The sequence below is a fragment of the Palaemon carinicauda genome, chromosome 44, assembly GCF_036898095.1.
Source record: "Palaemon carinicauda isolate YSFRI2023 chromosome 44, ASM3689809v2, whole genome shotgun sequence".
NCBI lineage: Eukaryota > Metazoa > Arthropoda > Malacostraca > Decapoda > Palaemonidae > Palaemon > Palaemon carinicauda.
In genome coordinates this window covers 23290551-23303050 of record NC_090768.1, presented here as the reverse complement: position 1 = coordinate 23303050, position 12500 = coordinate 23290551, and the positions used below count along the sequence as shown (strand labels likewise).

Below are 12500 nucleotides of genomic sequence, written 5' to 3'. Positions count from 1 at the left end.
TCTATCTTCTTCTTCTTCTTTGTCTAAATCTTTTCCCACTTCTATGTGGGGTCGATGTTTCTGGTCAGCTTTCTCCATCTACCTCTGTCCCACACCTCATCACCGGTCAATCCCTTTGATCGGATCTCTTCACTATTTGAAAATCTATCAAAACTTACAAATGAGACTGGTTAGATTAGTAATCATTTGCAACCACCAAAACAAATATTGAACTTTTGATTTTCAACACGTAAAAGTAGTAATTGTAGGTAAGAATTGAATTATAAACACCTCTGGTTCAAGGGGTAATGGGCTTTTCATAATTAAAACAGAAATCGTTAACGTTTCAATGACAGAAGAGATAAATTTAATGAAGATAATACTAAATACTAATGTTGTACAGTATGCAGGAAAAGTGGTGCGACTTTTTTTTTTCCTACTGGACAAGCGTTGTTCTAAGGGTTTAACTCGGTATTGAATCTTACTTTTGCCTTTGTAAACGTCCATGTGTGAGGAAAATTTGGTCACTTATTATGTAAAATCTTATCACCGAAAGATATTAGATCATGGAAAATATTAAGAATAATTCAGATCAAAAACTAAATACGTTACTGTAGCATGAATCACCCAACTCACTGTGACTCCTGTAAGACTAGTCGTGGAACTCTGTCTGGAGAGTTATTTTTTGCTATTGAAAATAATATTTAATTTTACCATTTTACTATTTTGCTTTTACTTTGAGAATGGAGTAGGTCGTATAGTATCAGCAGATTCTGCAGAATAACAACAACAGCGTAATTTAGATAGTAGAAATAACTGTATGGTTCTGGGATCTAGGCCTATTCTATTGACTTTATAACATACATTATGTGAAGTACAATGCCACTCTCTCTAAAACGAAAAATATCTAAACAGATGGTCCTACTAGTATTAACTTATGCATCGGAAACTTGGAGCCTTACTAAAGACTAAAAACATGAGCTAGTTAAATCTCAAAGAGCTATGGAAAGAATAATGATGGGAATAACACTAAGAGACAAAAAAGAGCAACATGGATATGAAAGCAAAATAAAGTAGCGGGTAGTCTAACAAGATATAAGAAAAAGAAATAGATATGGGCAGGACATGTAATGAGAATGACAGTTAATAGATGGGCATTAGGAATAACCGAATAGATCCCTCGGGATTGCAAAAGAAGAAGAGGAAAATATAGACTGGCATAGAAAGACCATAAACAGAAAGGAGTGGAAGGACATGCCTGAGGATTTTGTCCTTCAGTAGACTAGTTACGGCTGATGATGAGAGAGAGAGAGAGAGAGAGAGAGAGAGAGAGAGAGAGAGAGAGAGAGAGAGAGAGAGAGGAAAACAAATACAAACAAATCTTTGTATGTATATCAAGAAAAACCTTGGGAGATGCATAAATTCAAAATCAGTCACGCACACGAAAAAAAAATTTAAGCATTACGAAATTTTGATGAGAAATCTGAGAGTAAATCCGAAATGAAATAGAGAGAGAGAAAAACATGAGCTGTTGCGACATCAACTTCAATTACTGCATAGGAGGCTCTAATTCCTATATAGAAAGGCCCGCTGAAATATACGCAAAGAAATACATCTACCCACAGACACACACATATACTGTATATATAAAACAAATCCACAATAAACTTAAAGCTTTCGTAAGCTGATGACAAGCTTTTCCAAACTCTTAAGCGGCTTGTCAGAAGTAAGCAGTGGCTTATAGTTTTATCAAAACAGTGTACAGAGCACTTCTTTGATTGTGGATTTATCCTAAATACTTATTGTATGACAGTATAGTTCTTACATATATATATATATATATATATATATATATATATATATATATATATATATATATATATATATATAATATACATACACACACGCACATGCACACACAATATATATATATATATATATATATATATATATATATATATATATATATATAAATATATATATATATAAATATATATATAAATAAATACATATATATAAATATATATATATAAATAAATATATATATATATATGTATATATATAAATATATATGTATATATATGTACTGTATATATATATATATATATATATATATATATATATATATATATATATATATACTGTATATATATAGTGTGTGTATGTGCAAATATACACTTAAAACTGCACACATGCTTCATAGATGTTATACACAACCAGATATCGGCTAATCCCCGTCCCTAGACTTTACTGCCGTGTATTATATCCGTAAACTAATCTTGGCGAGTATACGCTGAATTTAACTCCAGTGCTCAGCGAGCTAGTTAATGCACATGAAGCTTAGGCCATCTTAGCTATTACGGCAGAACGCGAATCCCTTGGAAGTGAAGTGACTTTCCAATGAAATGTGGGACACAAGAGTGGAATGGGGAAGAGGAGAGGAGAGAGTAGGAAAGCAAACCAAGAAAAAAAAAATTGATATTACAAAAGAAACTTTGGCTTTCAATCAACTCGACGACAGTTCCGGATGGAGTGAAAGTGAGTCGGTAACAGGAAAGAACTTTGGAATTGTCTGGGTCATCCAAGCCTAAATTCTTTAGCCCAGTTATGGTCCTCCCGAAACCAACCATCCCTACAAAAAGGAACACAATATCAGGAGTTCAAATCCCATCCCATACCCTTTGAGACACTTTAAAGGCAAAAAAATATTAACGTTCAGATAATAATGACCTGTTAGAAGATTAAAGGGGAAAATCATTCGAGTCGCGAGTCATGAAGTCGAATAATCAGCGTCCACGAAACCCTCGTACAAAACCAAATTAGAAAGACAATCGAGTCAAATTGGATGGCCTATGCTGCGTTGCACATATTATGTTGCTGGTAAGTGCAAACCCCATTTGGTGAACTGGGAAGAGTTGGTTATGTGTTAAAAAATATGGTAAAAACTGAACGTAAAAGGATGAATGAACATCTATCTATATAGATGAATGCCATGATTAGAAAACAATATATATATATATATATATATATATATATATATATATATATATATATATGTATATATATATGTATGTATATATATATATATATATATATATATATATATATATATATAGCTAGACTATAACACGAATTGGAAAAGCAAGATGCTATAAGCCTAAGGGCCCCAACAGGGAAAAATAGCCCAGTGAGGAGAGGAAACAAAAAAATATGAGAAGCAAAAAAAAAAAAATTAAACATTCCATTCAATTAAATTACATCCTTCTCATATATATATATATATATATATATATATATATATATATATATTATATATATATATATATATAAAACAAGAAGAAGAGATAAGAAATAGAACAGCATGCCCGATTGTATCCCCAAGCAGGAGATTAGAACTAAGCCGAAGGGAATTTTATTAGCAGCATCACGAAAAGTAAACAGCAAATAGAAAATAATTAATAGTACTTTGTTTGTAAGTTGAGTGACACATTAAATGAAACTAACTTGAAAATTACTTTAGATAAAAAAAATACATAAATGAAATCAATATATTCACACAATTTCCAGATCGAATATCATAATCAATTTCAGAATATGGCGATGATATCCTGGGATCTATTATTTCATCTGACAAATTTTTGTTTTCCCGTATAGAGCAAATGATAGTGTCTGATATAATCTTTAATGCACGATGGTTAATGTTCATTAGAGATATGTTTATAGCGATATAATCTTGTTTAATTCTTTAACTGTAAGCTAGATATTTAAACCACAAAGGCTTCACAATTATGGCATGTGTATTACAAGCTTACTTGTATGTCCATTACAATGGCACAATGGTTAGAATTGACATCCTAAATACCAGCCTCGTAGGCGGTTGGTATACTTGTCAGAATTAGATGCACTAATATAAATGTGGAAGGAAGGTCACTATAGTCCATTTTTTTTAGCGAGACAGATTTGCACCGACTCGCAGCGGTGCCCTTTTAGCTCGGAAAAGTTTCCTGATCGCTGATTGCTTAAAATTATCTTGTACAACCAATCAGCGATCAGGAAACTTTTCCGAGCTAAAAGGGCACCGCTGCGAGTCGGTACAAATATGCCTCGCTAAAAGAAATGGACTATAGAAGCCTATATGAATAAACGTGATGTTATTCTTATACCAGTATCTCAAGCTGAAGTTCCACAACATATAATTCTACTTTAGAAATTAAACCAAATTCAGCAATATCCAAAATCACAGCAAGAATCATTTATCGTTACCCTCCCAAAGACTATCCCGACCAATCAAACTCCCACTCCGGTTAAGAAATCCTATTGGCCAGATGAATGTCAGCCCGATATAATAGGGGGGGGGGGGGGGGAGGAAGGAAAAAAAATCCTCCATTGCAACGTCAACTATTAATTTTCATCGGCCAACTCGACTTTATAAATAGGTGTAAATATAATTCATATATCTCTCGCTGTCGCAGCGCGTATGAAATATTAATGCATGCAAATTTCCACCGTTCATATTTCACCTCAAATCTGTAGAAAGACATATACAGTACGTATATATATATCGCCGTCACAAGCACAAATGATTCTAATAAGATTTCTCCAATCTCTCTTCCATTTCTATTCGAGGACACGTCAACGGAACGAGGCCGAATGAAAGGACAGAAGAAATACGTATCATTTCTATCAAGCTACTTCAATACATTCATTTCAATAACAATATCATTGGAATGCAATTAAATAGGATGCAAATTCATATCAACATTAATCATTAATAAAATCCTGAAAACATTTTACTATTTACCATCACCCTTAAGTACAATTTGAATTCATCATTGGTTTCATCGTCAAAAGTACAAGGAAAGGTGTCAAATGATGTAATACACGAGCGGTTCATAAAACAGAAAATATGTCTCTCATGAAATCTCAGTTTTTTCAATCATACCACAACTTCATTCATATTGACCGCAAGCTGTGGAGTGTGCAATGACGGTGTTAGATATGAGACGCAAGAAAGTAATTTTTATTTACTTGATTATGCACAAAATTATTAGCAAAAAAATTATCTTAACCTTACAATCGTGGTTATCTGATTTGTATTAAGAATACAGAATTGATTCACACGTTAACAAACAAGAGAAGACATGACTCACTAACTAATGAAAAAAATAGCAAGGAAAACTCCGAAGGAGACCTCCATCGAAATATCCACCTATCAGACGGGAAACAAATGTCTATAGAAATGTCCACTTGCCATAATCGCTTCCGGTCATGCATGACTGCAGTAACCACGCTTTACTTCCCTTACCTACTGTATATACAAAAAGCCACACTGTCAAAAATTTGCATTAAAAAAACCGGTAAAATTCAGGCAACATTTATTCCAGGATTTTTACCGTTTTAAAAACGGTTATATTGACGTAAAAGAGTGATATCACGGTCACCATCCCGTAAAAGAAAACAATAAAGTAAGATAAAATTACGGTCGCCTGTATTTTACTGAAATACGGTTGAGAACTATATTGTTACTGAGAATTTCCGACAAAAAATACGGTTTTTTTCTAACAGTGCACCTTCAGTTAAGAACCACAGTCAGCAAAACAGCCCTTCATCATGACCATGATAAGGATACCACATACCTGCTATTTCTAAGGTAGCATTGTTAGAGGTGACGGTGCCGACTTCATTCGTCGCCTGGCACCAGTAGACGCCGGCATCGTCCTCTTTCTTCCCATGGACGACGCGAAGGAAAAACAGCGATCCTGTTGGCAGCAGCACTCGCTGAGACTTGGGATCGCCCGGGGATGTCCTGGTGACGTAGAAAAAAAAACTTAGAGGAACAGAAATAATAAAAATTAATAAAAACATTTTACAATCTAGAACTGTTTTAGTCACTATTTCGGGGCAATATCACTTCCATGGAGCATTTTCAGTGCTAATACTAATACATAAATAACATGCTATGGAAGTTTAAATAACACATTTCTACTCTGAAATATATAGGAGGATTTATTAACGTAATTTTCTTTTCTGTACCGTATGTATTCAGATAATTTTCAGTCACTCTTATGGCTAATATTCACATACCGGTATGTCTTAAAATAATTTTGTCATGTCAATATATAGCATAATACAGACATGCTCATAGTCTTCTCCGCTTCATCTTATTTAAACACAATTATACGTCCATACATATCATGAAAAACATATATATAATGTCCTAACTAGATTGCTTTCTATGGCATTCTGCTTTTCCTCTTGGGTTGTAGCTTGGTTTATGATAATAACAATGATAATAATAACCTACTTCAAATTAAGCCTCTTCCCTTAAAAAGAGTGGCTCCAAAATTTATGCAAGTTGCCTAATATTGTTACTAAAGGAAGCTCATTAACAGCTAGTCAAATCCTACTACACTGACTGCATCATTCACTCCTACCTTGCAGGTCCAATTGTTTCTTTAGTATATTGAGTACCTTCCTTTCCAATAAATCCCTCATCACATCTATTCAATTCTTTCAAAGCATTCTCTTCCTCGTACTTCCTAGTATTTCTGAATTTTACACTATTATTACTAATACACCGTTCTTCAATCTTTATATATATATATATATATATATATATATATATATATATATATATATATATATACTGTATAAAAATATATATATATATACTGTATATAAATATATATATATATATATATATATATATATATATATATATATTTATATATATATATATATATATATATATATATATATATATATATATATATATACACACAGTATATACATAAAATAGCACACACGCACCTCTCTCTCTCTCTCTCTCTCTCTCTCTCTCTCTCTCTCTCTCTCTCTCTCTCTCTCTCTCTCTCTCTCTCTCTCTCTCTCCATATTAAAGAATGTGGTCAGTGTGCAGCAATGAATACTTAGAAGTTCAAGTGTATATCAATTTGGAATTTAAGAATTGTACATTGGTATGTTTAAATGAGAGGCTTAGCGAAGGAAATGGAAATTGTTTCTAAAATGACGTGAAAATGATGAAGATATGAAAGCTAAAAAGAGAATGAGTAAAAATGTAAGATGAAAGATACCAATACACTTTAGGAAGGATGTTTTTTTTTTTTTTAATAGAAGGGAATGCAGAGATGAACAGTCTGAAAATAATTAAATTTTGTGTCTTTGGATCGTAGATCCTAAGTGATGTCGAATGTATTCATGCTATCCATATGAATCATATAAGAGGGACTTGAAGTGGTTAATCATGATCTGAAAATGGCAGTTTAAGTCACTATAGTCAATTTCTTTAATGAGACGCATTTGCACGGACTCGCAGCGGTGCCCTTTCAGCTCGGAAAAGTTTCCTGATCGCTGATTGGTTAGAATTATCTTGTCCAACCAATCAGCGACCATGAAACTTTTCCGAGCTAAACGGGCACCGCTGCAAGTCGGTACAAATCTGCCTATAAAAAAAAATTGACTATAGTGAGGAGGTAAAGAGAGCCATTAAAATGTTCAAAAGATGAACATTCCATGAAATGCTGATAAATGAAAGTGATAGCAAGTGGCTGATCTGATGAGCACGGTATTTTAGCACCAGGGGAAAAATTTAGATGAATAATTTCTGAAATTGAAAAATGAAGAAACTAAAAACTACAGAATCATAACATGACCTGATACACTTGAAAAGGTGTAATGAATAGTATTGATTTCGGGGGTTAACAAATGGGGCTTATAAAGGGAATTACAGTGAGGGTATAGAATATGAATTGGTTTGCGGATTATTTTTTTTTTTTAACAATTCGATTACAAAAAGAAAAAAAAATGTGCATTAAATGTGCAAGTTTCTGACAGAATGAATAAAGATACAATGGGTGTCTAGAACATAGTATAATATGTGGTTGTTTTTATGGTGTAAGAATACAAACACGAGAGAGTGACTGGTTTGGTATAAAAGTTGTTAAATAATCGAATGACGGATAATAACAAGCAAAGGACATATAGTAATGTTTGTGGAATGAAAATGGGAGTTGTGAAAGAAATGTAGTGGTTGATGTTTTATAATGATACAGTATTAACTACATATAGCAAAATGGTAGAAACTGGCTGAGCAATATGATAGTGTCTCCAAAAAGACAAGGTTTTGAGGTGAATATTAGCAAGAGCAAGGTCACGAATATAACTGGAATTTAGTTTGAAAGGGCGATGATGTTAGTATTTGTCAAAGAATGGAAAAGAAATATTCCACCAGGCCTTTTGGAGTAAATGCTACTTCTGATAGTAGGAGTAGAGAAGAGGTACATTAGAAAGAGTGAACTACAAAGGCAATGAAGGTAAAAGAAAAAAAAAGTGAAAAAAAAGAAAAAAAAAGGGGTGTTAAATTGAAGTGTTTACGAATGCGAGAGTCAGAATGTAACAGGACTGTTAACCCAAAGATTATATATGAGAGTGAAATTTAGTTGATGACTTTCTATATGTGACGCAAGGAGGACTGAAAGGCTTAAAAAGTTAAAACACAGTATTTTGGGTTACTAAAAATAATGTTCCTGTCCTGATGATTTTCACAAAAGAGAAACTAAAATCCGATTAGCTAAATAAATTGTATATTTCTTACCAGTCATCCTTGTATTTTGTTTACAAAACTGACGCTTTTAAGATCAGCAAACGGAAAGTGTATCCGAGTGACAAGAGCTAAGCCGTAAAAATATATGCATTAGTCCAGTTAGTCAATCTCAGCTGCATTCTTTTCTTAAATGGATAGCTAATCTTTTACAATCCAGCCTTCTCTTTCTGTCAAAATCACCAAAAAACATTTCATTCGATCTAAATCTTTTCCATTACTACCAAGCGAAAACAATATGTACTATATAAGAACCTCCCTCACATCCGACTATTTTTTTTCATTTATTCTTTTAAGAATATAGCCTTAGTTTAGGATCCTTCAAAACTTTCCTCTTTGCTCCTCCTATAAATACATCCTAGGGGAGGGGAAGATTACACGTCGTACCTGAAAAAGTCTACTTTTACACTAAATTAAGTCCCTCCCACCACCGCCGTTTATGTGCTCAGACACACGCCTAATTCAGCAAACAAACTTTTAATTGATCTTTTAAAACTCTCTCTCTCTCTCTCTCTCTCTCTCTCTCTCTCTCTCTCTCTCTCTCTCTCTCTCTCTCTCTCAGGGATGTCTGCGTGTATTAAGAGTGTACGTGTTCAGATGATCTATTGTGCTTATATTATTCTTGAGAGTAACCGAAAACTATTAATGTCATATCTAACACGATTGGATACACTACTATAGTCAATTTCTTTTAGCGATGCAGATTTGCACCGGCTCGCAGCGGTGCCCTTTTAGCTCGGAAAAGTTTTCTGATCGCTGATTGGTCGGACGAGATAATTCTAACCAATCAGCGATCAGGAAACTTTTCCGAGCTAAAAGGGCACCGCTGCGAGTCGGTGCAAATCTGCCTAGATAAAAGAAATGGACTATAGTGACCGAAACATTGACTGTTCCAATAATACAGGTTATACTGTATCAGTAACATGTAAAGGTTCACATTAATTGCATAAATTATTGAATAAATGTCACATAGGAATCTGAGGATAGGAATGCAATATAAACTTAGGGTGGATTCAGTCGATTTAAATGTATCTGGATAAGCTCACTATAATAGAGGTTGCAATGAAAAATCTACGAATGCTTTTATAGAAAGATTTTCAAAGGAAAAAAAAAACTAATAGGAAATCGTCTAAAATAACTTTTTCTTAAACTAGTTTCTGAAAACAATATTTAAATAAGGTACCGAACGTTAACTAGATGATTGTAGCAAATAATGTTTGGTATGTGTTTGAAAAAAAACAAAAAAAAAACCTCTCTCAAGTGTAGGAAATTATTTAGTTATAAGAACCAAAATGGGCTAAGAGACGATCCAGATATGTAGTTGACATAAATCATATTAAGACAAACAAGAATGGGGAAAATAAAGATGAATAAAATGGACCAAAGTTTATAAGGAAGTCGGCCCTATGCAAGACATTCTTGGTGGCTATATGAAGAGACTTGGACGTTGTAAGAGTAAAAGGAAACCAGGAAGACGGAGCAATGAATGTTAATGTCAATGGTGGAAGGATGGGAGTGGTCGATTTATTTTGGTACTTGGGAGTAGGCCTAACTATAACGGATGATGATTGGATGAGAAAAGAGGATTCTTCGAGCCTAAAATAGGCTATAAGAGAAAAGAAGAAGAGTGTGAGGAGAAAATAGTGAAGTGCCTTGAAGTGTCTACAGAAACCAAGGTGAAAATATATGACGAGATTAGTAAGGCCATTCTCTTTGATGGAAGTGAAGTGTTGGTGCCTAGAAAAGAATAAAAGGTCGAAGCCGTTTAGAAGAACTAGTTTCAGAGTACTGGCTTCTGGAAATAATTGAATAGGGGAGTAATACGGAGAGCATTAGTGGGTAAAACGTTTAGAGAAAAGTTAAAGATGTATTCTTTTTTTCAAAGGCTATGCCATATAAAAAACCAAAGATTAATAAGCTGATAAAACAGATTACGAAGGGTCAAAAAGAGTAAGAAGAGACGGACAAAGGAAGGTCAGGAAGTGTATGCAAAATAGAGAATAATGGCAACTTGAGTGTAAAGGAAGGTTGGTGGCTCTAGAGAATTCTGAAAAGCCTTCTGGGATAGTGGGTAATTTTGCTGCACGAGGAGTTCCTTAACTTCTAAGTATGCATGTGGAAGTGACCAATGTACACTGTAAATTTACCTCAGCAGCAGCATCCTGTTTGTGAAGAATACTTGATATGGAGCGTGATATATATATATATATATATATATATATATATATATATATATATATATATATGTATTTATATGTATATATATATTTATATATATACATATATACATACATTTATATATATACATACATATATATACACATATACACACATAAATATGCGTGTATATATGTATGTATGTATGTAAGGTATGTATGTATGTTTGTGTAATTGTATGAGTATGTAAAAAAAATTGTAAATAATGAAAGGAAAGTCCAGCTAGAATCAACGAAAATATTCCCACACTTTCCAAATGAATTGCTCTTGCAAACTCAGAACCCCTTCTATATGCGTACCTCAACCAAAATGCATTCCCTCCTCAACGGGTCTCTTGAAGCCCCAACTGCTTTATGCACAGCTACCCTCCAAAACTCATTCCAGGGGCGCTGAGAGGACGGCAAACATTAAGTGGGCAAATATTCTGCACCAAATCAATTTCTAATTACGTTAAAAAAGTGAAGACAAAAAGAGAAAACCAAAGTCGAAAATAAAACGTGACAGTGCATACCAACAGAGTACTGAATTTGCATAGATATCCAACAATTACGGGCGCACTTTTTCTCTCGGGACTAACCGAACAAAAGCGAGAGCAGTGACTCGAATTGAATAAACAACAAGCGACCTGGGGGACAAATATCCAACGCAATAGTTACTCACCTAACAATCTGTCCATCCTTGAACCACCTGATGGTGGGAGGTGGTTTGCCTTCGGCTTTGCAGTTAAGAGTTGCCGGCTCGCTTCTGGGGACAGTGATGTCTGTCGGGTGCTCCGTAATCCTTGGGGATCGGGACGAACCTGCAAATTCAAGATTTCAATTGTGTTAATTTATATACGTTGTTTCATCATCGGTCATGTTATTACAAATTTGGATGATAATCAAGCATATTTATTGGTTGCGGATTACACATATATGTAACATTACAGTCAAATATAAATTATATAACACAACGGTTATAAATTATGTAAAATGGCTTGAAAGTTTGTCTGCATACTTATATATTATAAATTGTAATTGTAAATGTATATTTCCTAATAAAAGGTAAAAAAATAAAACTATGAACACCAAAATATTATCATATACGAAAATAAAACTATGAACACCAAAATATCATATACGTGGTGTGTCATCATATACGTGAAATAGTACCTGAAATGATAATCATCATAAAACCTGCAAGAATAAATACCTCTTAAAATACAAAAGATAAACTAATCAAAGTGAAAAATCCCTAAGAGTAAAACTAGAAAGCCAGCGTTACTGGGCGGCATTGTTGCCAGGAGAAAGAACATCATCGCCAAGTAAACAAGAGAACAAGCACCTTTCCCACGTGATGGGAAACAGATGCATCTATTTCCCCGAGTAATGCCACACCTATATATATCTCTCCGAATGGTAGGAAAATTTCACCGGCTGATCAGGCTAAGTGCCTCGATGGAGCGTATGGGTGGGGCGGTGGAGTAAGGGAGGTTAATGTTATCTCTCTGAGGGGTGAAGCTATGGAAAACTGAGGCGCGCCTCCTGTCACATAAATGACCCAAATGAACGCCGCCTGTTGGCACATTACACGCGTTTCGGGGGTAAAGGGGAATATGATATGCGTAGGATGGTTACAAAGCACGTTTGATGAGGAATTCTTACAAGAAATTACACGCACACATACATACTGTGTATATATATAT

At 34.1% G+C, this 12500-nt stretch overlaps 1 protein-coding gene across 1 annotated transcript in view; it reads right to left on the bottom strand.

Annotated features, from left to right (window-relative positions):
- The window catches only part of LOC137634353 (roundabout homolog 2-like), a 233994-nt gene that overhangs the window by 194614 nt on the left and 26880 nt on the right, over positions 1 to 12500 (bottom strand). Inside the window, 2 exon segments of the mRNA XM_068366750.1 lie at positions 5616 to 5785; positions 11477 to 11615. Coding sequence (XP_068222851.1) covers positions 5616 to 5785; positions 11477 to 11615 — 309 coding nt within the window.